Below are 26,113 nucleotides of genomic sequence, written 5' to 3' on the forward strand. Positions count from 1 at the left end.
GTTCCAGTAGGATCTGGTGGATATGGGCGGGGAAGGCAACAAATGTCAGAGAGGGGAAGAGCAAGAAGGTGATGATAATCAGTGCACACAAATTAGCAGGAAGGCTCCAGTTATCTTTTCTGTTTTGCCTTCTCCCTCCTCTCTGATACCTTGGGGTAGGAGAAGGACTGAGGATAGGCTGGGTGTGGAGATGTATGTAAGGGGGGTTGTTCTTCCAGGAGACCCAGCTGATAGGTAAGGCCATAAAAGCAGTTTGTGGAGGTGACCTTAAACCACCTGCTTTCTCTATTGTCACTCATTTTTCTTAGAGTTCTGGGTGAGGCAAAGAAAGGTTACAAAACTGAGAGGGAGAGAGAGGCTGACAATCCTTTCTGTGGAGACTAGCCAGGAGTCATTTCTCTGCATCTCTGAGGCATTAGTAATTGGGGAGAGGGGGACACGGAGAGGAGGTGCAGGTGTATGTGAACAACTGAAATAGCCTCATTTCCCCCCTTAAAGGTCGCTCAGATAGGACGCTGGCACAAAGGAGGGGATGGACTTGAAGCAAGTCCAGGAAGGATGGATGCCACTACACCCTCATCCTCTCCCTCCTCACTCCAGCTCCTTGTCTCTGAGAGGCAGGAGTCGGGAGACCACGTGTTGTGCGACAGAGCTGGGCTCTTTCTTGTCCTCCCTCCACCTCCCAAAGCCACAAGGATGAAGCCCTCACCCCTCGCGTCCCCCTGGCCCCGCGCTCGCTCTGACGGGGAAAAGAGGGCCAGGCCGGCAAGTCCGGGAATGCCCCCTAGAAACGTGGCGAGGGAGATGTGGGGCCAGCCCGAGGTGCAGCCGGCTGCTCCGCTCCGCGTCCTCTCCTCGTCCCCGGGGATGCGGGGGGCAGCGGCAGCACGTGCCGCCCGTCCCGCAGCTGCCTCCGCCCCGCCGGAAGTCGGCGGCCGGGAGGCGGAGGCGGTGGCGCGCTCCTCCTCGCGTGCCGGGGCGGCCGGGCTGGCGAGCGGCGGGGGCCGGTCCCGGGCTGGTCCCGCCCCGCTGCCCGGCCGGTCGGCGCTGCCTCCTCTCGTCCCTCCTCCCTGACGTGTGGAGCTGGCAGCGCGGCCGGTTCCGCATTCCCTACCCCTCCCCGCAGCCCGGGGGCCGCTATATAACCGGGCTGATGCAACGCGCCCCGCCGCCTGCCCGCCTCAGCCCGCCGCAGGGACGCAGCGGGGCAGCCACGGGGGGCGGCGGCGGCAGCAGCTGGCCAGGCACCCCGGCGGCTCCGGCTCCGGCTCCGGCTGCCCCCGGCAGCGGCGCGGCGCGGCGGGGCTGAGCCGAGCCGAGCCGAGCCTGCCCCCGGCCTCTGCGGCCGGGCCCCGCCGTCTCCTCCCCGTGCACGGTGGGTGCGGGCAGCGCGCGGTTGCCGGCGGGGCTGGGCGCGGGGCTGGGAGCTGCCCGTGTCCCCGCGGCCGCAGCGGAGCTCCCGTCGGGGCTGCGGGGCCGGCCCGGGGCTTTAAGGGGCAGGGGTGGCCCGCAGGTGAAGGAAGACCGGAGTCAGTGGCTCCGTGCCTGGCCGGAGCGGCGCAGGGCTGGTGGGACAGACCAGGCTCCCCGGTGGTCGGGCCCACCTGGGCGACAAAGGCACAGGCAGCCTGGCGGAGAGCAGGGCCAGCCCCCCCGCATGCGGGTCTGAGCAGGGCTTGCCCTACGTGTAGTGAGGCCCCTCGCCCAGCGCCTGGTTCCGGGGACTCCAGGTCTTGCCCTCCGGGGCTGTGATGCCTCAGGACAGAGAGCCACTTCAAGCCTCTCCTGGCATCACAGTTTCCCGCCTCACCTGCCAGTGTCAGGCAAGGTCGAAGCTTTCTAGGAAGGGCCCGTGCTAAGAGCGAGGGAGTTGGGGTTCCTCCATGTGCCCCACTGTGCTTTTGTGGCTGGGGAGTGGATGCTGTAGTGCCCTGCGTGTGCTGCTGCTGCTGCCGCCTCCTTCCCAGCTCTCCAGGCCCTCCAAAGGAAAGGGGCCCCCAGAGATTCCCTCTGCTCACTGGGTCCCAAGTCCACTTCAGCACTCAGGCGTACAGCTGAATGGCAGCCACATTCTTTTGCACTTTCTGCTCCATGAGGCACTTTTTTTTTTCCACGGTGGGGAAATAGGTTTGAGAGCAAACTGGGGGAAAGGGAGAAATAGAGAGAGTGAGCAACAGCCACGTTATGTTTCCATTTTCCTTTAATGAAGGCCCTGTGGAGGTGTATTTGAAAACACAGGATCTCCTATGCCTTCAAGGAGGGTGAGAACACTCTCTTGGCTGGTTCCAGGGCCATATGCAGTGTATGGTGGCCAATGAAACGGGGCCTGGCTCATTCTGTTGCTTGTCTTGGCAGCTTGCTTCATGGCTTGTATTACCAGCCCTGGAACGCAACCACTGCCAAACTGTGTGTGTGTGTGTGTGTGTGTGTGTGTGTGTGTGTGTGTGTGTGTGTGTTTGGACTCTCGGAGCACAGCAGAGACGGATGCTTGAGCAACTCAGGCTAGAAATTTTTAGTTTGTTTCTTGAAACTTGCATGAAAATTGCAATCAGGTGGCCTCTGCCAGAGCCCACATTGGGAATCTGCTAGCTCGTTCTTACTTGAGGACTTCTGGGAATACAACTTGTTGGCATCCAGATTCTTAGTTTAACTTCCAATAATTAAAAAAAAAAAAATGCCCACTTGAGGGACGAGTGGGTGAGGTGTGGGGGGTTGCTATCCAAATTGGCCTGTTGTAGAGCAGTAATTGACTGTCCTGGATTTCATGTTCTCCATTGAGAAGTAAAGTGCAAACTGCTGTCTAGACCTGCATCTTTTCAGCCTCGTGTCCTTAAATGTCTTGTATCCTTGGATGTTTCTTTCTCCTTCTCACAATAACTATGCTATAGTAATCTGCCTCCTCACAGTACTTTGAGGTCCTATATTATGGCCCTAAGGAAGTGTAGATGGGATCCCCCTCCTCTTCCCCTTCCCAGATTCTGTTGATGCTGTTAACAGAGGGGCTTCACAGTGGGCAGCCTTGAGAACTGGACAGTGTTTTCTCCAGCTTCTTTGTTCCCGGCCCCTGGGCTGAGCTTTGGCTCTGCTTCACTCCAGCAGTCAGATATTCAGAGGAGTTCAGCATGTTTGGTGCTAAATTGTTTTGAGAATTTGCCTATTGGTGTCACTAGACACTAGGAGAGATGGTGGGTTTTGGGCACTCTTGAAAATCTGGGCTCAGGACCTTATCTGATCTGAATGGGACCTTTGGTGCATGGCATTAGTAACTGTGGTAGGCTGCAGGTTTCTTTAGGAGCTAGAACAACCAGTTGGGGGAAAGGTGTTTGTGGTATCCCATCTGTCACTGGCTAAGCCTGATATATTTTCCAATTAATCTGAGAATTCAAAATATTGATCCAAACCCCGAAGGATTTCTAACCCGCAGGTAGGCAATGGGCAGGTACAAATGGACTTCTCTGCTAATGTTAGTGTGACCTGACTGGTGCTGGTCACTACTGAAATGTAAATGCCCTTCAGTTGCAAGAAGTGTCTCTGAGGAATCTGCAGAGGACATTCATCCCTCTGAGTTGGTATTAACCTGAAGGCCCCAGTGCAGTGGTAGAACGGGTGCTGTGTTGCTGGAGGTGTCAACTCCCATGGGATGCCTTCAAAAAAGAAACTCCTGTTCTGAGCAGTTGTGGTTGTTAAAGGTCCATGGGGACTTTTCACAAGAGTCAGGTCGTTAACCTCAGTGTCTGGGTGAAACACCAACTGAGATAATTAAATACTCCCTCCCCAAGGTTGTCCCTAGGGGGGACGCAAGTCAGGGTGACCACCCCGGTCCCCTCGCTTTGGGGGAGCCCCCGCAGAGCGGCATGGTAACTGTGCTGCCGCTGGCTTCACATCTGGTTGCTCGGCACCTCCCCTCCCACTGAATCTGCCCCTGGCTTTCTTGCATCCAGGGGCGGGGCCCCACACAGGCTGATTTGCCCTGGGCCCCACACCCTGCTAGGATCATTTCTGCCACCCCCCAAGCTGTTTTAGCTGGAAATAAGATGGCTCTTAACTTTGTGTCCTAAACTGCTATGTAACTGCACAATATATTGTTGTTAAATATCTGTCATGTTCCATTCCAGAGGTCAATTTATAACTTATTACTGGTGTTGCAGTAGCTCTGGGAAGCCCCAGGCATGGACCAGGAAGGACCCCATTGCAATTAGTACTGTGCCACCCAAGATGGAGAGACAGTCTGAGTAGATGCCTACAGAGCTGTGGTGATGGGGATGGTGATCCCCCATGTGTACTTGTTTTGGAAAGCTTGGGATTTATTAGGGAGGAAAGGTGATAGAGAAATAGGGGGGAGGACAGCATGTGTGAGGACTGGGTAGTGAAAGGTTGTGGGTTGGGAGCATTGAATGGAGGGAAGGAAGAAGAAGGAATAGGAAGCGATCTGTAGCCAGAGCAAAAAGAGGAGGACATATGAAGGGGACTTGGTAACATCTTCATTGAGTTAGCAGCAGCTTCTAGAAGGGGTCACCCTGTGCACAAAGGTGGCTGTAATGCAAACAGCTGTAGCTGGGGCTCAGTGTTGAACTGGTCTTGTCTGAAAGTTTGAGTGGCTACTCCCAAGTGGTGGCTGTTTTGGTGGGCCTTGTGGGTGGTAAGCTCTTTTGTAACTTTATTCTTTCCCAAAAGCTCCTGTCAGTGTGGGAGATTATATTCCAAGGGACATCGTTATGCTGAGCTGCAGGGTGAGGAAGGGGGACTTTTACTGAGAGGTGGGGCTGAGGAATGGTGCCCTCTTTGCTGTCTGGGATCCCGTCTCTGGTCGGGGTGGGCAGTGGAGCTATCTTACTGATGGCAGTGTGAAGACACTGGGTAAATGTCTTTCTCTTTCTGATGAGGAAGGGAAGGTGCATGGAAGGGTTCTTGGGTTGGATTTATGCTTTCCTGAAATCTTTATAGGTGTCTGCCTGACTGTCTGTCTATGACTCTCATCATTCCTGTCATTTCTGAGAATAAACAGAAGCTCAAGTTAGAGCTAGGCCTTTCCTGCACAAGAAGCAGGTTGTGGTTTGTCTTTTGGGGGAGCAACTCTCTCCCTCTATCCTTGCTACAGCCATCAGGGCCTTGGGATGTGTTCACATACTCAATACCCAAGAATATCCAAGTATTCTGGTAGAAGGCCATTTCAGGGATAGAGCTTTATAAAGTCTGTTGTACATAACTGTTCACATCCTATTATCTTGATGTCTGTGGAAGAAAGGACACAGCAAGGGCATCTCTGGATCCTTTTGGGAAGAACTTTGATATCACTCCTTAGATTCAGGGGCCTGATTCTGGGAGTTCCTTTCCTGACTCCAGATGGAAATGTTGTTGCCTTTGTAAGGCACTTCAAGAATCTTAGTCCTACAGAGGCTGCTGCACTGTAGGAAGCTCATGCATCAGCTGAACTAGCAGAGCATCCCTGCAAGTGCCTTTAAAATCTGATCCTTTTAGAGAAAGGTAAATATCCCAGAATGCACTGTAAAACTTGATACCACTATATCCTTGGTAAAGAGAGGAGGATAACTTTTTTTTTTTGTTTTGTTCTGTCTGAGCTGTGACTATTGACTGCATGCTAGCTAGTGTCACTACATCTGTTTATTCTTGTTTCACAGATTAATGTATAACAAGAAAAGAACATGGCAATTGCTGCTCAAGTCAGCTTCTGCCAGTAGCTAGCACAAGAATCCCAACAAGACCGTCCTTGGTTGCCACTGGTGATTGCTGTACAGCCTTTGATCATTAATACTGCACCCCTCTCTATAAATGCAGAAGTGAATGCTATAACACAGTGGACTGGAAGTGATCTAAGGGTTAAAGCTGTTGGCTTTTGAAATATGGTGCAGAAAGGGCTAAATATGACCCTGGTCAGCCATCTGTAGAACATTCTTTTGAAAATGCATATATGTGCTCATGATAGACAAAATGAGAAACAGTTGCATGGGAACAGGAGAGTACCAAATGTTTGATAACAGAAGAAAACCCTTGTTGAATGATGAGGTGGGTGGTATACATCAAAGCTTGCTTTTGGCTTACCATCTCCAAAGTTAATATTTCGCCTAGCAATTCCCTTCAGACTGCCCCTTGACATGTTAGGAAGCCTTGTGTGTTCTGGTGGCTTTGAGAGAGATGCCATCAGGAATTTTAACTTCTTACTGTGTTACTTAAACTAGACAGGCTTAAGGCAGGATGAAATGAAAAGCAGTCTGCTGGGTCTCCACCTTGGGGTTGAGGAAGAGCCCAGCAACCTATATGTGTAAAACAAGATACTGTATGTTATAGAAATGCAACAGGGAGCCATACAGGTAAACAGCATGCCAGATAAGGGCCTGACTAGTTTTAAAAAAAGAGGAATCTTGATGAAATCTATCCAGGTTCTGAGAGGTTACCATATTTAGTATAGGTGAAACAAGCTACTAAGTATTTAGAATGAGGACTGTAAGAAGTCTAATCTCAATATCTGGAATGATTCCTTGATGATATACTCCAGTATCTATTTCTAAACACTCAGGGGGGTACCAAGGTGATCAGAAGTAGGCAATGTGGACTGGTCAAGAGCAAGTCATGCCTAACCAATCTTATTTTCTAGTGTGACAAGGTGATGAGTTTTGGATAGAGGGAGAATGGCAGATGTGATGTACCTTAATTTAGCAAGGCTTTTGATGCCATCTCCCATGTTATTCTCATAAGCTAAGGAAATGACACTCTAGATGAAACTACTATAAGCTAGGTTTATAACTGATTGATTGCCACTCTTCAAGCATGATAAGCGAATGGCTTAAATGTCTAACTGGAAGGAGGGTGTCAAGTGGGGATCCCTAGGGATCTGTCCTGGGTTAATACTGTTCTGTAGCTTACTTAATGACTTGGAAGATGGAACTGAGTGCATACTTGGTTAAATCTGGAGATGCCACTAAGCTGGGTGGGATAGCAGCTGCTTTAAAGGATAGGACTAGAAGGACCTTAAAAGAATGGACTGAAATTAATCAGATAAAATTAAGTAAAGACAACTGCAAAGTAGTGCACTTAGGATGGAATAATCAAATGCACAAATACAAATTGGGGAATGACTGATTAGGTTGCAGTGTTACAGAAAAAGACCTGGGGGAAGCAGTGGAAAGCAAGCTGAATGTGTGTCAACAGTGTGGTGTTGCAATAATGGCCAATAGCATACCTGGATGTATTAGGAGTGTCACTTGCAATTCTTGAAGTGATTCCCTCTTTTCAGCATTGGTCTCAGGCCCCATCTGGAGTGCTGTTCTGGTTTTGGGTACCACACTTCAAGAAAGATGTGGATAAATTGAAAAGAGTCTTGAGCAGAGCAATAAAAATGATTGGGGTTCTAGAAAGCCTGACACACAGAAGGGTTGGAAGAACCAGAATTATTTAGTCTGGAGAGGAAAAGACAACTAAATGGGGATTTGATAACTCTTCAAATACAAAAAGGGTTACAAAGAGGATGGTAACCACCTATTCTGTCCCTTACAGGGAAATTTTGGTTGGATGTTAAGAACTTTCCACGTATGAAGGTGGAACAGATTACCTAGAGAGGCCATGGGACCTTCATCACTGGAAGTTTTTTAAAACACATAAGATAACATTTAGCTGGGATAGTTAAGGCAGGATCATCCCCATCTAAACTGTCAGTTGAATTAGATGCATAAGGAATTATGCTCTCTAAGTAGAATTCCAGGGTCCAAAGAGACCATCTAACTATTGGATAGACATTTAGATCAGATCTCCAGGATGTCAGAGCATAGAGAAGAGTTGACATTAAGAAGTCACTGCAATTTACATGTGACAAGGTTGAATATTAAACACAAAAAAGTGAAAGGGCCCCCAAACTCTCAAAAACCTGACCACAGAAAGCCAACAGATGAAACATGGCAGCAGTGATTTCAAACTGAAGTGAAGAATGCATGTTCTTGTGTGTTCCAAGACTTCTTCATCATGACAAATCAACATGGAGACTATGAGTGCCACAGTAATGGTAGTAAGATTCCAGAAAAGTAAACCTAAAGTCTGAATAAGGGAGGGTATGTGGAATTTGCATGGAGGAAAGGAAATGAGCTAAAGTGTCTGCTGAGCAAAAGGAAGATGGCATTGCAACAAAGGGAGGCATACCCAGGCTGTCTTTTATCTAGAATGATAACAGTGGACACATGGTGAGAGAGGCCTCAACATAGGTTAGCAACCAAAACATAAAATCGTGGGCAAGTAGGTAATGTCTATAAACATAATTAACTGATTCCTTCACTTTGCTGTCTGCATATAGCCTGAAGCAAATATCAGCTTCACAAAAATACCTCCACAAAATGAATCTGCAAAAAAATCCTGGAATTGGAAACAAAGGATCAAATAGTGGAAAACAGCAGCATGAGGGGAGATATATGTGCATAGCCTTACCAGGGAAGCTGAGTAAGCTGCTGAGAGAGGTAGTAAAAAACCCAAACAAAAAAACCCTTTTGTTGAGGTTGTAAGAGCCTGTTAACCAATGGAGAAAGGGAAAGAAAACCAAAGACCGTGATAGGCAACACTCTGAAACACTGTTGAACAGATCAGTGCCACAAGAAACTATTGACTTGGACAAAGAAATTCTGCACTAGAACTAGACATTGTGACATTTCATGTTACGAGGAAGCTGAAAATGTAAACCGTTAAAGGCCAGGAAGCAGCAGGTAAAGATCAAGTCACCACAAAGCTGATGATGATGACTTCTGATGTAACCACTGACAAAATAATCCAAATTTATCTGCATGGCATGAGACCAGGAAAAGGACTCCAGAACAAGGAAAAGATGGCATTGTAAAATGTCAAAACTTGTGACCTAAGAGACTCCAGTAACTAGTATGATGTTAACATTCTTTTCAACAATAAATGAAGGCCGTTGCCATATCTTAAGCAGAATACAGGAAATGGTTGAGGCAAAATTCAGGGAAAAACAGACTGAATTTTTGTTTTACTTGGAAGATCAGGTGTTGACCAGGTGTTTGTTTGTTTGTTTTTCCCACTCAGACTAATTATTGAATGACAAAAACCATACATTGTAACCTTGCAGTTTAAAGAAAAAAGAGAGAATTTGTAAATAACATAACTGGCTGTGCAACACCTTGAAATATATGCCAATAGAAATACTCAAAATCCCCAAGACTTTATATCAAGGTACAGCATATATAAAATAAGCGCATACTTGAGCAATGGTTTAACACTAAAACTGGTGGCAAACAAAATTGTCCTGAACTTGCTGAGATTAATAAATTATGAGAACTAGTTTAATGAAAATCTCAGAAACTCCCAACTCAAGCGTTTTATCAGAAGGCAAAGGAATACAAGGAGTGAGTTAGTTTACATATCTTTGCCATAAACAGCTCACCAATGGGGATATCTGGAAGGAAACAAAGTTCTGAATTGGGAAGGTGGCAACTGCATTCACCATCTTAAGCAGATATAGTCATCATCAAACTATGACTGTTGAATTCAAATGTCGTTTTTGTCTCGTATATGGATGTGAAAGCTGGAAAGCTACCCAAGTTAGAGAGAGACCTAAATACCTTCAAAAGTACATGCCTCGGGAAAACACATATTAAATGGAATAACTATGTACCAGAGGCCAACAATTCCTTGTCACCACAGTTATCTGGGAAAGAGAATTAGCTGGGACATGTTTGAAGAGTAAAACCAGAACATCTGCCAAGATTGGTGTGCCATGGGCAGCTGGCGGAACAAACAAAATGAGTGACCGGAAGAGTGCTTCTATCAAATAGGAGTTAATTTTCCCCTCTCTAAGGGATTTAATAACACACAGAGTATGCTCTAGATAATCTTAACCCTATCATTACTGCGTAGTGGTGCCACTTCCTCTTGGTCTTTTTTATTTTATAAGATTATGGAACCTCTCGCTACTTATTTTTAACTTCCTTTACATGGTCTAGCTCAGTGTGACTTGGCAAGCCTTGCTTTATCTGCTTCCCTCTTGCATCTAAGACAGTGCTTTCTTTGCTGGCATATCTCTTCTCCATTCCCTGTTGGTTCTCTGCGTACTTTCTATTGGATGGATCCAGATTTATAAACCAGTCACCCAAATTACACCTAACTTACAAAAAGTGGTACAGAACTCTTTCCCCGCCCCCAGTTCTGTAGCTGCAGAACTCTCAGGCGTCTAAACTTATTTGATGCCTAAAGTAAAATTTATGAGCATGTACAGAAGTAACCCAGTGTAAATGGCTAGGTGTCTATTCCCCACCTTGGCTCCATTGCAATTGCAGCACTTACATTCTGTCAAAGTCCTCTGAGGGACCTGGAGTGCACCTATCACACTAGTAACACTGGGTTCAGTACAACTGGAGCAGCCTGACCCTTTCACTTAACACAGGGATTAATGATACCTGCCTTTGCCTAATAGCTTTGTAGCTCAGCCAGACAGCTGGAGACTTGGTTTCTAGGCTTTCCTCAGACTGAGAAGATTCAGACCTGGAGTTCCCACTTCTCAATAGTAGGGTAGTCTGGGTGAATGTCCCCTTACAGTCCCTCTATTGAAGCTGGGCTACTCTGCAGACAAGAATGCAAGAGTCATCAGGCCAGAAAGAGAGCCAGCTAGAGAAAGCCTGTCTTGATAGCTAGACAGAAAGCAGAACCAAGCTATCAAATGTAACATCCAGAGACAGTCCAGGAAGCCCAGACTGGTGAAGAAGACACTCATATGGGAGGTGGGAAATGTCAGTTTGAATCCCTACAAGCTGAGGAGGACCTAAAACCCAGGTGTCCCACTTGGGGTGAGTGCTGTAACCATTAAGCTGTTATGTAAAAGGTGGACACTCCCATGATGTCTATTAGGTGTCCATCCTCAGAAGGGTACTTTAGTCTCTGGATCTAAAGTGCATAGAGATACTTAAGGCAGACAAGGTTCCTTGGGTGAATTTGATATGTGCTGTCCTGAATAAAGTGTCTAAGTTTCTGAGAGAGATGGGCATTCAGATGCATCCATGTGCCCAGTGCTTCCTACTGGCTAATTCTAAAGGACTTTCAGATTCCTAAATCACCTTTCAGATGTGCCTAACTCTGTAGTGAGTCTCTCTTGAGCTGTGGAACCTTACCTATATACTTTGAATCACGTACCTGAGACCAGGTACCTAATTGCTATATGTTACAGTGCCTAAATTGACCTTCACAGTGCCATGGGTGTGACAGGCTGTATGGATGCAGTTCCGGCATCTAGGATAAGCTTTAAGTGCCCTTTGCACCACTGACTCAGGTCTATGATGGACTAAAAGCTACTGCAAGATCTACTGACTGCATCCACACAGCCTGCATCATACATGTGGTACTGTAAAGGCCAAACCTTAAACTATAATAAACATTTGATCACTATCATCAAGAATGGCTGTTCTTCCAGTTGGAAGCTACTTCAGAAAGAATATTGGGCAAAATAAAGATTGTCCCCCCAGGCACCTTCAACTTGGGCACTATATAGCACATAAGAGTTAGCACCGGCTTCCCAGAGAGTGATTCAGAGCATCAGGGTAAAGCTAGGAAGGCAGTCAGGCCCCCGACTCCCTGGGCCTGAGTCAGTTTTCAACTCGGAACATGGAAAAGGGTGGATTGGTGCTCCTTTACGACATTTGCATGAGGATGACTGATTCTCGGATCCTGATTTTCTTAGCCAAGTAGAGACGTACAGTTGCCTTGACATTATAAGAACCCAGTAAGATCTCCACAAAACGAAGCATTGGACTTGCTTGTTTTTCCCCAAAGAATGGCTTCAAAGGAGTATTTGAATGCTTCTGTCACTGATTATCTGAAAGAGAAATTTTAAGATCTAAAGCCTGGGGTCTAGAATTTGGGATTGGCACTTTTTGTGTATTTCTCTGTGAAGTTGTGCAGTAAGGATAAGACTTTATCCTTGGGGATAAAGTCTTTAGGACTTTATCCTAAAGACCTGGGGTATATCTTTAGCTACTGGTATACCTTCAAATGCATTCTTCTCCAGCTGTTTCATGCCTTCTTTAGTGACAGTACCCAGATATGTCTAACTTGCAGGCACATGCACATATCCCCAAATGGTAGTTTTCTGAGTTATTCCCAGTTCTGTGATCATATACCCTTTGGCAACCCACCTTTTTGAGTTGAATCCTCCTACTGTTGAGGAGCAGCTTATTCAGGAACTCCATGAGCATTTTGGCTGGAGTACCTGCTTGCAATCTTCTTTTCAGAGTGGTGCCTTTCAGAGAGGATGTTGTATGAGCTCTTGAGAGAGCAAAATCTTTTAGCCATAAATCAGCTTGGAAAGCATAAAAGGAGAATGACATGCTGCTTCAGTGCTTTGCTATGTGGGGGTATTGTTCTGTATTTCTGTAAAACGTAACCACTTCCAAACATGTGGAATTGCAGCTGCCTTGTTCTCATTTGCCATGAGGGAGGTTAATACCTTATATTGTTTTCTGGTTTTGGAGTCCCAACCAGCTGATTAATCTGTCTTTTCTCAGGCCAAATAATATTACTGCGTTTTTTTTCTCTGTCTGTCTGATGCCAGATAGGCAGAAGTACTTGAAGGACATCCATTTTTATCAAGCAGCATCAATGTAGTCTCCAGCTTCAGTGTTGGAGTTTCTGACTTCTCTGTGTCTGGAACCTGCCCCTGTGCCTCTGACTGTTGCCTTTTCCTTTCTGCTCTGATTCTATGGAACCATCATTAATTTACAGTAATGGTTTCCCATCCTTTAGTGACTTATGTGACTGCTGCTGTGGTACCTATGTGAGGTAACAACCAGTTCCTAGCCCGCTGTACTACACAGACTCATTCTAGAGTGGGTTGGACTTCCCTTGTGGTGCCCACTTATCTAGTATAGTCAGGAACTTCTAGCCACCTTTCCAGTCCACCTTGACTTGACTCATCTATGTTCTCAGCTAGGTTTATTCTTTCTGCTTCTCTCTTCTTCCTTGAGATTAATAAATGCTCCAAACAACTTGAACTAATCACTATTACCTGCTTTCCCTCTTCTAGTTAGCTCCCAAAACCAGCTGCTTGGTCATCAACCCCTAGCTGATGCAACTCTGCAGTGTTCTTATCCACCCAGAAGCTGTGTCCACACTCTTAACTTTAAACCAAGTATATAACCTCTCATGATATGTCTTGTATCAGTTCGACACAGGCGGTGTCCACTCAAGGAAGAATCTTATTTCATTTTACAAGGCCAGTTGGCAGTTCTCCACCTGTGTAGCTGCCACCTTTGGCACTGAGGCACAGTTTGCAGTGCTCAGTAGCTGTGTGGATGCTTATGTGTCAATGCTACACAGGGCATGCTATTGCAAACTGTTCAGAAGTGCCAAAATGGAAGTTACATGACTGGAAAAACTGCCATTTAGGCTTGTAAGTGAAATAGGACTCTGCCCTTGGTGACCGTGGCAACTCGCTGCCTGCACTGGTATGTGTCTGCTTTCATGTAACTAACCAGCTCTAAATGTTTTGCTGGGCTGGGTAAAAGAGCTCCTGACTGTTCCGCTAGTCCCCCTGCCTTCCAGCTCTGTGTAACAGGATATAGCAAGATTCATTTCCCTATGCTCTCCAGTTCTGTGTGCTTGTCCCCAAAGTACTCCTTCCCCAGATGAGGTACTGTAGGGGCATGGACAGATGAACACGTACCCCAGGAGAATAAACGTTTAAATTTTACACCTATGGAAATTACACTGGGATCAAAAACAGGCAGATGTGGAACTATCCCAAGGTATCTTGCACAGTAGGTGGCTATTACTGTAACTGCTTGGTGGCATGGGAGAGCAGGTAATAGAGTCTATAAAACAGACTGTTTGCCCTTAGCAAACTATGGTGGACGCAGAGAGACAAAACCTGAACCAATGTAATTTCCACCAATACTGCTTTATCCATGACTCTCAGGGGTAATCCTCTATCAGATTGGGTGAAGCTACCCCAATTCAGGGGTATGAGTTTTCCATCTACTACTTTTTCATAGGTGTCATGTTGATTACCTGCTGATGGCCTATACCCAGGCTTTTCCAGAGTGCATCGACACAAATCCAACTAAGCAGAGTAATGAGTGCAGTGCACAAATGTGGTGGCATACGGTCGCATTGTGAAAAAAGCTGCTGTTTGGACAGAAATGAACTGGGCCTATTGTAACTGGGTCTTTGGCAAGTGTTACAGTCCTGTTATGCAAACACAGAGGTTCCATAGTTGGCGTCTGACTGTACTCTTTGCAGTCTGTTGGTCTCAGCATCCCATTTGCTCTTTCGTGGGCTTCCCACTTCAGATCTAATTAAATAATGTCGTACTCTTGGCTACTGTTCTCTATATTTCCTCCTAGCTCCCCTCAGCCTCCAGCCTGCAAGTGATTTGCCAAAGCTTGTCCCTATCCCTTAGTCTCACTTGGGCTGGATTTCTTTCCACTTGGCCAGAATAAACTCTTGTGTCTCCTGATTTTTTTTCCCCTCCTTTTTGCCTGTTTGTTTCCTTTCATTTGCCTTGGGAAATAGATCTTCTCTATGATTCTGAGTTATTCTTAAGCAGTTTCCACGCTGGTTCTGTGGACTTTGGTTTCCTTTTATTTTTCTTTGTTCTCACTTGGGCAAAGTTCCGCTTCCCATGTCTTGCTGTGACGGCCCTAATTGTCAGCCTGAACCTGACAGTGTTAGATTTTCTGCATGTTCTGGTCACTAATGGTTCCACTGTGCTTTCTTCCTTTATCAGTTCCTGAGAATTACTTCAAACTAAGTTTGTGTAGCTTCGGATCCTATCTGATCCAGAACAAGGTGTTTCAAGAAGTAGTGGTCTCTGGTAGCAAAAAGCTGTTCAGCCTGAAGGTAGCACTGACCAGGTAGTGTCCCAGTAGCTGTTGCTATCCATTGGGGTTATTGTGCTCTGTTGCCTCTGAGTTCTTTCACCATCCTGATCTGCAGGATAGTTGTATGCCTTTGCTGTGCGGGTCGATTCCCTTTGACCTAGTATTTGTTTCTTTGTGTATCCTACCTGATAATCATTGCCTCTCAGGCACCCTCATTCAGGAAGCCTGTGAAATTCCACATGGGCTCTAGTGGCATGCTCCTTGGCCTCTGTAACCAGTCCAGACTTTCCTCTGTAGTTCAGAGCTAGGATTTCCAATATCCAAAGCGAGTCTCGCTGCTGATCTGCTGGCACTAGCATGCTTTTCCCCTATAGCCTTGCCCTGGAGCAGCTGCAGTAAATAACTGATATGGGTGTCTCCCAGGCCCCTTCTCTGAAGCCATTCCTTTCCACCCTCAGCCCTGTGATGCTCTTTGGAGTGCATGCTGTTCCTGTGCAGCACCTGAGTTCCATTCACTTCACAGAACCACAGAGCTGGGGTGGGGAGCTCCCATCACAGGGATGGATCTGCTCCTCTCCCAGATAAGATATCCCCGTTGGGCATCTTCCACATATGTATTCTTGAGCCTGATCTGTTATAGAGCTGAGGGTTGCCTCCTCTCCTTCAAGTCATTTTGCCTTTCCAGGGGCACTAAAGGAGTATGATGCCCTCTTGTGTGTTTCTCCATGGCTGGGCTGAGGTGATGCTTCTGCCAGACTCTCACTGGGGCACGGCTTGCAGCATCAAAGCAGAGAGCAAAGGGATTTGGTGTCTCCTGCCTCCTCAAGAGCACCAGAGAGACTCCAGCTCAGAGAAGGATGTCCTGTAACAGAGTAGATTAGTTGCCTCATCACATGGTATTTTACAGGTTTGGGAGAAAGCTACATCTTCCTGCACTCTTGTGTGGTGATGGGGTTGGGGTACGTTGGGTTTTTCCTGGCTGAATTCCATTAACAGCTCATGTCTTGGTCTCTTTCCAGACTGTGGAGCTGTTTGTCCTGCTATGATGCCAGGGCAGATTCCAGACCCATCCGTGACAGCTGGCACTCTGCCTGGGCTTGGCCCCTTGACGGGACTGCCTGGCACCGCCCTGACCACGGAAGAGCTGAAGTACGCCGACATCCGCAACATTGGGGCCATGATCTCACCACTGCATTTCCTGGAGGTGAAGCTTGGGAAGAGACCCCAGCCAGTGAAAAGTGAGGTTAGTCCTGACAGACCTGCGGCAATGGGCAGCTGTGTGAACCTACCCCAGGCACAGAAATAGAATCTGCCCAGTGGTTATTGGGATCAAGCTGCAGGCTTGCACCCTTGGGGCTAGGTGAAGCGCTCCTGTGCTGTGGGCTGCCACTAGGATTCCTAGTCCCAGCCCTCCTTTGATCACCTCCTGGGATTATGGGCAACAAGGCTTAAAGGGCCCCAGCCTTGGACTCCGCTGCTGTGGGAGCTCTGAGTGTATCCTAGCCAGGACCCTCTTCTGGCAGCCCTGCTCTGGGAAACCACCCTCTACTGTACCCTCGCAGCCCCTTTCCCTAGCTGCTTCCTATGCCATACCAGCCTGTTGGAGGCAAAGCTTCCCCTTTTTCTGGTGCCTTCTGCTGCCAGTGACTCCTCCCATGGCCTTAGATGCATTCCTCTTTGGGCCTATCTATGTTGTTTTCATAGTGTGCCTCACTAAAGAACTTATCTTGTCGTCCAGCACCCATTCTACATGCACCAAACCCAGAGATGAGGCAGGGAAGCCACTGTCCTCCTCCACAGCTGCTCTTAAGTGCCTTACAGACAGGTGGCTTGAGAGCAACATGTGTATACATGTATGTGCGCACAAGCACGTGTGCGCGAGAGAGGGGGTTTGCCCTCAATGGCTTCACTGCCTCATTTCCTGGTTTGGTATATGTGGAACAGGAGCAGGTAGGCAGGGCTATTTGCTTTAATGAAGCACTTGGGAAGCAGCATAGACACAGCCGTTGTGCCTCTCTCTTCCCACCTGTACAATGGGAATCCTGCCTCCCTCCTCTCACTATGCCAGAGGGGCCCCATGAAGTTCCAGCTATATCCATGATTGACGCCGCAGCATAGAGCTCATGCCTTTTAGCATAGGCCGGATCATCTGCCTGTGTCTGGAAGTGGACTGCTCTCTGCCCTGCTCTGTGCTGGTCTAGAGCAGGTACTGAAAGTGCTGAGTTTCCTCTGACTGTTAGTTTGGAAACACCATGCAGAGAAAAAGGGGAAATCCCAGGGCAGAGAGTGCCAGGCAGTGGAGCCAAGCTGCTGCGCTGCAGCATGTTCCTCCTCTGCAACACTCATGATGATCTCAGGCTGAAGACACCTCATGGCAGTGCCCAAGGCGAAGGCTTGGCAACCAAACCTGGGTGACCTAAAGCCAGAACTGCTGCACCAAGGACTGGCTAAAAGCAGTGGACACAGTTGTTTTGGCCTCATTCCTTTCCGAGTGGAGGCACTAGAACAGGGGTGGGCAATTATTTCAGGCAGAGAGGGCCGCTTACTGAGTTTTGGCAAGGCATCAAGGGCCGCATGACAGGCAGCTAGGAGCAGATAAATACTAACTTTCTAAATTTTTTAGGGGCCCACGGGCCAGATAGAATGGTCTGGTGGGCCGCATCTGGCCTGCAGGCTGCGTTTTGCCCACCCCTGCACTAGAGACACCTGCCTGCCAGACTCAGAGGCAGTAACTTTGTCTTTTGCTGGTGGGTGCTTACCAAGATAACCTCTTCTCCCCTGCAAAAAAGCCCCCAAAAATCAGTGCTTTACTTTTAACTCGGTGCATTCCTATGCTGAGCCCTGTACATGCCCAGAAGAGGCAGCACGTTACTTCACCCCGGCTCTGCAGTGTCTGTAGAGATGGGGCACTTCAGTGAGGCTTTTTTGGAGCTTTTATCTAATAGCCAAAGCTGAATCAATCAGCTAAAAGCACCAAAAAGCCCTGCTGAAGCACCCAGTCTTTACAGATGCTGCAGAGCCATGTTGAAGTAACATGCTGCTGCTTCCAGTAATGCACAGTTTTTGGTTTTGGGGTTTTTTTTTGTTTTTGTTTTGTTTTGGGGGGGGGGGTGTTGTTTAATGTCTGCAAGCGTGGTTCCTTGGGTGCTGAGCACCTGCTAGCCATGGAGCACCCATAGAGTTGGTACCTATGGCCGTACTCCTGTCCGGGAGGAAAGGGACCCTCTTGGCATTGGGAAGGAGAAGCTGCCCCCCAACCCATCCTGGAAGGAGTATCCCTGAGTGTGGATGCTCATATATGGGCAGGGGTGGAGACCTGAGTATGTACATGCTGGGCACTTTGCTGTGCTGAACCTTTTCTGCAGGTGGGAGCAGCATACACTGCTGCATGGATTGTTTGGCCATCTCTGGGGTGCTTAGAAACAGCCACTGCTCTCAGGACAGGTTAGGCATCTGCCTGAGCCTGGCATCCTGTTCCGCTAGTATGGCTAAGGCACCCAGTTTCCTGTGGCAAACAGCACACCAGGGAATGGTGTGGCTAGCATCATACCACTCCTTGGCCTGAATGGCCAGGTGCCTAACACAGCTGGGAGCAACTTTCATGAGTCTGGGTTAAGGTTGACACTCTCCTGGAGCTGCCACCTGAATCTGTAACCACTGCCCCAAGGGTAGCTGCTGTGCTTGCTGGAGATCCCTCCAGACCACAGCAGAGCACTCCCCTAGGAAGAAAGACTAAGTCCTTCTCTTGAAGGTACCATCCCCAGTCAGATTCATTGTGCTCCCAGTCCCTGCAGCTGAGCAAGGCAGTGCCAGCCTCTCCCTAAACTGGAGGGGGTGGGACAAACTCAAGTATGTAATTAAATCTGGCAGCCAGCTTTGCCCCCCCTTCCCCCACCTTTTGTGTTTCCATGTGCTTTACAAACATGCATGTAGTAGTTTGCCTGTGGAGGGTAGGAGGTCTGGAGAACATGGTTTTCAGCTCATACAGACAGATGTGTGCTGCTGAAGCAATTCTGTCTTGAATATAAACGTCCTAGCTTTCCATTAGAGATTCTAGTTATGTGACAGCATTTAAAATCCTGTCAACTTTGAGGGAATTCATTGACTGTGGTCAACTTGGGTCCTAATTGCTACAAAGTTGCCCTGTCAGTGACTGCAGTTGGCTTTAGAGATGGCAAGGATAGTTTGCTGAAGTGATGACAAAATATGCTGCTGCTTAAGCATTTCAAAGAAGCACACTCAAGTTGATGGCTAAGATCTAAGTAGGTGGGTTAGCTTGATAGCTTCCTGGATTTGGAAGTCCCCAGCACAATGGAGAGATGGAGAGCTGCACTGTTCATGGCTAAGGCTGTTTCCTGAGGGCTGATTCAGTGGCAGTTTTAAGATTGTTTGGTGACTTTTCAGACTCCCAACTACTGACAGTGCAACCTGAGTAATAGATTCATAGATGTAGGGTCAGAAGGGACCTTGTAGATCTTCTAGTCCAACACCCTGCCGTGGACAGGAGAGAAAACTCGGCTCAAATGACCCCAGCCAGGTAAACATTGAGCCTCCTCTTAAAGACCCCCAGGGTAGGAGCCATCAGCGCTTCCCTTGGAAGTTGGTTCCAGATCCTAGCCTCCCTGACTGAACTAGTTTCTTCTAATGTCTAGTCTAAACCTACTCTTTAGCAACTTATGGTCGTTATTCCTTGTTACTTCGGGAGGCGCTTGAAGGAACAAAGTCTCTCCCAAACCCCGCTGGTCCCCCCTAGTAAGTTTATAGACAGCCACCAGGTCCCCCCTCAGCCTTCTCTTGCAAAGGCTGAACAGGTTAAGGTCCCGTAGTCTCTCCTCATAGGGTCTGTCCTGCTGTCCCTGGATCATGCGAGTGGCCCTCCTTTGGACCCTCTCAATGCTGTCCACATCCCGCCTGAAGTGCGGCACCCAGAACTGGACACAGTACTCCAACTGTGACCTCACCAGTGTCGCATAGAGGGGGACGATCACCACCTTGGCACTGTTTGTGATGCATCTGTGGATGCAGGACAAGGTACGGTTAACCCTACTGACCGTGTTCTTGTATTGTCGGCCCATGTTCATCCATGTTCAGTAATGACTCCAAGATCTCTTTCTGCCACCGTGCTTTAGAGAAGGGAGTTCCCCAGCCTATAGGTATGCTGCTGGTTCCTACTGCCCAAGTACAGCACCCTGCACTTGTTAGTATTGAATCCCATCCTATTTTCATTTTCCCACCCCTGTAACCTGTCCAGGTCCTGCTATAATCTGCCCTTCCTTTCTAGCGTGCCCACCTCACCTCAAATCTTGGTGTCGTCTGTGAATTTAAACAGGCTTCTCTTTACCCTGTTGTCCAAGTTGTTAATAAAGAAATTAAACAGTGCTGGCCCAAGGACTGAGCCCTGGGGGACCCCACTGCCCACTTCCGTCCAGGTCGAAAATGACCCATCCACCCATAATGTTGTCTTTGGAGGTGAATGAGTGTTAATGAGCTTCACTGTGCCTAAACAAATGGTTTTTGGGGGTCTTTTGACAGCCCTAGGGTTGTGAACAGAGTTGCAGCAGTGCCCCTATTCCTTTGATTAGGTTTCCAGACCACAGGGTTATTGGCCTGTCTGTGTGGCTTGGGTCAGTAGCACAGAGAAACTTCCTACCCTGTGCTGTCATGGAATCTGGGTGCCAGGGTCCACCGTCCACTTTGCTGCCTTCTGTACGCACTGCCCTTGTGCCTTCTACTGTTCAGCCAGTGGCAAAGAAACAGGCCAGAGAGGTACACCTAGCCAAGGACACTGATCCATTGCGTTGCACAGGGAGTGACTGGAGCCAGTCAGAAGCAGCTTGTTCAGGCTTTTGTGGCTATTGACTCTGACCAGCTCCTGGCCTGAGACCACTTGCTGCCCTGCCTGCTCATTGTGTGCTTTGCTTCTCTGCAGTTGTGGAATACACAGTTCCTTTGTCTCTTGCCTGGAGACCATAGGGGAGAGCGTCAGAGCACTCCTCACCTAAGTTGCAGCACAGTTTGAATAGTCCCCAGAGAAAACATGTCCATTCCCATGCTGATTCACCAGTAATGGTTCTTGACATCTTGATGCTGCATGGTCCAACTCTCCACTAATGCCATGTGCAGCCCTTTGGCTTGCCTTCTTTGTGCTGGGCAGGCTGCAAATACCCAAGCTCACTGCACATCCTGATTCTGTAGGAAGCAGCATGGTTGTGATACAGGTGCTGTACCTGGGCTAACAAGCTGCACATCTCAGCAGGGCTAATGGCACCCTACTTGAGTGTCTCTGTTGCATCCTGTGCCAGAGTTAGTTCACGTGGAACAACTTAGCACCAGGTCTGTTTTGGGGGGAGGGCATCAGTTGGTTCTCTTCCCGTGCCTGCCCTTGTCATCCACGCGCTGCACATTGGTGTCCTGCAGCTGAGAACTCCTCTGCTACAGGATCAGCTCTGAGTTAATATGGGGAAGACACAAAGGCACTGTTGTGCAGGGCTGGGAAATATGCTGAGGGGCTCTTCTTTTTGGTTGGTCTAGCCTCTGCATGCTTGGCAAGGTCTCTTGTTCCTGACACCTGCAGTTACTACAGCACCTCTCCAGCCTCTCTGCCTGTGCTTGCACATCTCTCTGCTGGGGTAGGGTGAATTTTGGTGCTGTCCTGATACAGACAGGTTACTAATGGAGAGAATTTACCTCAGCCTGGAGTCTACCTTATGGAGATAGGCTAGGTCAGGGGTGGTCAACCTGAGGCGCGCACAGTACAGGTGGCACAGGCAGCCTCTGTGCATGGCATGCAGGAGACCATGGAGGGCTCAGGCAGCAGTAGCAGATAGGGCATGGGGCAGAAATCTGAGCAGCAGATAGAGGAGGGGGATTGGAGCGTCACTCAGGGAAGGTGTGGGGCTTGATTTTTTTTGGCAAGCAAGCCACAAAGTTTGACCCCCACTGGGTTAGTGTGTCACAGATCTATCTGGTTATCAGTCCCTGACCTCAGCAGTGGGAGCAGAACTGAGGCACATTGACAGGGGTGTTGGGGAAGGAAAAGCCAGACCTGCATTGCCAAAGGTGCCACAGACCAGGGCTCAAGAGCATGAACAGAGCCATGTGTGGGCAGCACGCACAGCTGCTGCTTATGCTGTTGCCAGTCACTCCCTGCCATGAGATCTAGTGACAAAAGTGATTGTGTCCCACATCACTCCTCTGCTCTAACCTGGGGCTCTGTGTCCCCTTCCAGCTGGATGAGGAAGAGGAGAGGAGGAAAAGGCGCCGCGAGAAAAACAAAGTAGCAGCTGCTCGATGTCGCAACAAGAAGAAGGAGAGAACGGAGTTCCTGCAGCGGGTGAGTGCCCTGGCCATTGGTCTGGCCAGCGATCGCCTCTGCAGCAAGGCTCCAGTGCAGCATGACACCTGGGTCCCCCCACCCTCCAGTCAAGAGGCATGAAAGTGGAACCCTCCCATGGGTGTTTTTTAAAGAGTTCATTCACCCTGCTTCTGCGGCACAGAAGGCTGTGAGGGCAGGAAGGCATAAGACATACTCTTCTCTGGGGCATGGGCTGGACTGTGTCCTGTCAGCACATGCCCACCACCTGGATGAAACCTGCTTCTCTCATAGCCAGGCCCCATCCAAGAAGCTGATGGGCCAGAGGCCCGAGTGAGTGCAACAGAACCAGGGGCCCCGGGAATCAGGGTGAGCCAGAGGACATGCTCTTGAGACCTGCTAGCTTAACATGCCTTAGTGAAATGGACAGAGTCTGGCGGCTCTTAGAGCAGGGGTGAAGGCTGGGTAGATATGCACCTTACAGATTACCTACATGAGATTATAGAGAGAGCAGAACCTTTCATTAACTGGAATTTACTTCATCAGATGCTGGCCCTGGGGTGCCACCAGACCCTTTGAAGGGTGCCAGTAGGTGTGAGGAGTAGGCTTGTCCTTTTTTGGCCAATTCCCAGCCCCTGTACAGGGAGGTAAACACTGTCATATATGAATTAGTTTTTGAAATTGGGTGCCACTCAAGTCACAACAGTTGTGGAGACTGCCTCATGTCCAGCGAGGGGTGCCTTGAGTCCAAAAAGGTTGAGAACCACTGCCCTTGAGGCTGGCAATTCCCAGTTCAGGCACAGCTGCTATCTATGCACTCTTTCTTCCCACAGCACGGCATCCTCACAGGGAGCAAGCGTGCCATTGCATTCCCAGCCTGCAGCATAGATGTGCCCCCCTTCAGCTCCCTCAGGGATCACATCCATGCATTCATGTGCAGTGGGGGCAAACTCTTGGCCTCGGTCCTCCATACCTGAGATGTCAGGCTTTTGTAAAAGGTGTTTGTTGTAAAACTGACTATTCTTAATAATGAAACAAAGCCTGAGAAGGTCAGAGTAAAAGCTGCTATTCTTGGTGCTCGTCAACCCCCTGAGAACCTGGGGCTCCCTTTAGCCTTGGCTTTATTTTTACATCAGTGCAGAAAACACTTCTACTGCAAAGCACCTTCTCTGGAGGGACTTACTGGGGGCAGGAGCCACAAAGACCATCTGTTCACCAGGGGATGAGCCTGTATGCCTTGGTGGTGGCAGAGTTTAGCTGTTTCGCGAGGAGGGCTGTGGACACATGCAAAGGGTGTGTGCGTGTTACACACCCTCTCTGTAGCATAGAGTGGGAACAATCCCACTCTATGCTACAGAGAGCAGTTTCTCTTCATGCTTTGTATATGCTAGAGAGGCAGGGCCACTGTCTGGGGCAGGGTGGGAGCAGGCTGAGCTTTCCCTCATCTGTGAGCTTGTGGATTAAAGCTGTCTGCTTGCGTTTCTGGCCCCATTAGGAGTCTGAGCGGCTGGAGCTCATGAACGCTGAGCTGAAGGCCCAGATAGAGGAGCTGAAGCAAGAGAGGCAGCAGCTGATCCTGATGCTGAACCGACACCGTCCCACATGCATCGTGCGGACAGACAGCATCAAGACGCCAGAAAGTGAGGCCAACCCACTGCTTGAACAACTAGAGAAGAAGTGAAAGGATCTCTGGGCCAGGAGGAGGAGGAGACGGGAAGTGGGGTCTCCAAGGGTCTCTAATCTATGTACTGTACAAAGAACTGTGTCCCCAGACCTTGTGCAGCCAGAATTCAGAGGTGATTATTGACCAACCAAATATTGGGGAGGAGAGGATTAGGCACCTGCCATTCATCCTTCCCTGATGCTGCACCCAGAGCAGGTCTAGTGGTTCTGGTGAGGGCAGCCCCTTGCAATACCTCATCATGGCTCTTCCATCCACTTGCCTGCCCCAGGGATCAACTGAGCAGCCTGTTGCAGTCTACCTTGAGTCTGGATCATGTTGTGAGGGGAGCAGGGACTTACAACTTCCCCTCTCCCCATAACTACCAGTATGCACCCAGCTGGGAGCAGGGGCTCGACCCAGGAGAAATGACCACAGGGTGGGGAGCAGGCAGCAGATAGAGGCATGCTGGACAGATCCCCCAGGCCTGTCCTGTCACCATCCTCCTGGTCCTGCCACTGCTCCTTGCGCACACTCCAGAGAAGAATCTGAAACAAAGAAGCGCAAACACTTGATGCAAGCCCTGTCTCACGGCTGGGCCTGTTCGTGGCACTGTGGCGCAGGCGCCCCCACAAGCACACTCTCAGTATAATGTTTACAGCCCAGCTGTCCCTGTCGGCCGTGCTTTTAAATGCACATTTTTACACGTTTTTTATATTTTTTACAAAGGTTTTATACAGCGATCTCTATATGGATTTATATAATCACTAGATGTGATCTTATAGAAGTGTATGTTATGATGGTCTGTTTGTTACAAATACATATGCTGCAGTTATCTCCATTGTGTTACCTGTCTGGTAGTGCCTGGCTCCTTTCCTCTTGGCATGCTGGGAGAGGGGTCTGGATCTCCCCCAACACCGGCACTGCTACCAGCTCCATCCATGTATGTCCTTCATAATACTCAGTTCTGTATCTCTCAGTAAATGTTACCTTTACTTATACCCTGGCCTCCTGTGCTTTGTCTGGAAGGGGTCCTGGTGCTCACTGGGTTGGATGCAGACACTGGTCAGTGTGCTGTGCTGGCTCAGGTTCAGACTGCCTGGTACTGGCTGAGTAGGGCCTAGTTTCTGATGGCTGTGCTGCAGAGTTTTGCCAACAGAACTTTGAACCCTCTGTGGTTGGCAGCACCCTCTCCTCTGCCAACAGGGTTACCCCACCTCTGTTAACCAGAATACGACTTCTGCTGCCATCAAGCAGCTAGCAGAAGGGTATGTAGATGCTCCTGTGGTCTCTCCCTGGAGCCGAGACCTTCCCAGGGAAGCCTTTGTGCTCTGGCAGCACAACTCCTTAGTGCAGACATGTGGAGCTGCCAGAAGAATGCAGATATAAACATGCCGTGGTGGCTCAATCATTGCTGTCTGCCACTAGACTCTCCGCTGGCAGAACCAGGTAAGCACAGACGAGGCCTTAGTGATGTGGCATAGCAAATTCCAGTGCAGAGGTGAAGCTGAGAACCCTGAAGGAGGTTCAGACCTTGGGTATGCCAGGGCAAAGAGAGGGGAAGGGTGATATAATTGAAGGTGCTACACACCTTAGTGCTGGGTGAAGAATGACTGGCAGCTTGAGGAGGCAGAAGGTATGAGCTACAGAAGCCATCTCAGTCTCAGTCTTAGCCTTCCTTTCAGTGGCTCCTCTTTCCCTGCTCCATGGTTGTGAGTTACAGCAGCTTGAACTCTCAAGGGATGACACAGGGTCAAGAAGACTTGACTGGGATCATGTGCCTGACTGAAGGGGCAGGTATCTTCTCTGAGGTCCTGCCATGTCCTTAGCACACTTGCCATACTCCAGCCAAGCCCAAAACCCCATCCTGGCTCTTGCCCACCTCCAGCCTTGCTGCAGTGGAGGGCGAGAGGTTGAACAGCTGAACCCTAGCTCCTCCTTTACCACTGGGCAGCATGGTTCCTTATTTCATAGATTTCATAGACACTAGGGGCTGGGAGGGACCTCGTGAGATCATCAAGTCCAGCCCCCCTGCCATAGGCAGGAAGTCAGCTGGGATCAAGTGACCCCAGCAAGAAAAACATCCACGTGTTTTTTGAAAGAGTAGGTGCTTGCACCACCTCTGTGGGGAGTCTGTTCCAGACCCTGGACACTCGCACCATAAATAACTTTTTTCTTATGTCTAGTCTAAATCGGCATTCCTGGAGTTTATGGCCGTTAGACCTTGTTATCCCTTGGGGAGCTCTGATGAACAGCTGTTCTCCCAGGTCCTGATGTACCCCTCTTTATATAATTGTAGGCTGATACCAACCCCCCCCCCCC

General features: G+C 48.9%; 1 protein-coding gene across 1 annotated transcript; it reads left to right on the top strand.

The window, feature by feature from the left end:
• The first annotated feature begins 1,080 nt into the window (after positions 1–1,080).
• JDP2 (Jun dimerization protein 2) lies at positions 1,081–24,792 on the top strand. The gene is made up of 4 exons (XM_014611335.3): positions 1,081–1,375; positions 15,839–16,062; positions 22,048–22,152; positions 23,627–24,792. Exons 2-4 carry the CDS (start codon positions 15,862–15,864, stop codon positions 23,810–23,812), a joined length of 492 nt encoding a protein of 163 aa, XP_014466821.1. The 5' UTR covers positions 1,081–1,375; positions 15,839–15,861; the 3' UTR covers positions 23,813–24,792.
• Positions 24,793–26,113: the final 1,321 nt, after the last annotated feature.

This window comes from Alligator mississippiensis, chromosome 2 (genome assembly GCF_030867095.1).
Source record: "Alligator mississippiensis isolate rAllMis1 chromosome 2, rAllMis1, whole genome shotgun sequence".
Taxonomy (NCBI): Eukaryota; Metazoa; Chordata; order Crocodylia; family Alligatoridae; genus Alligator; species Alligator mississippiensis.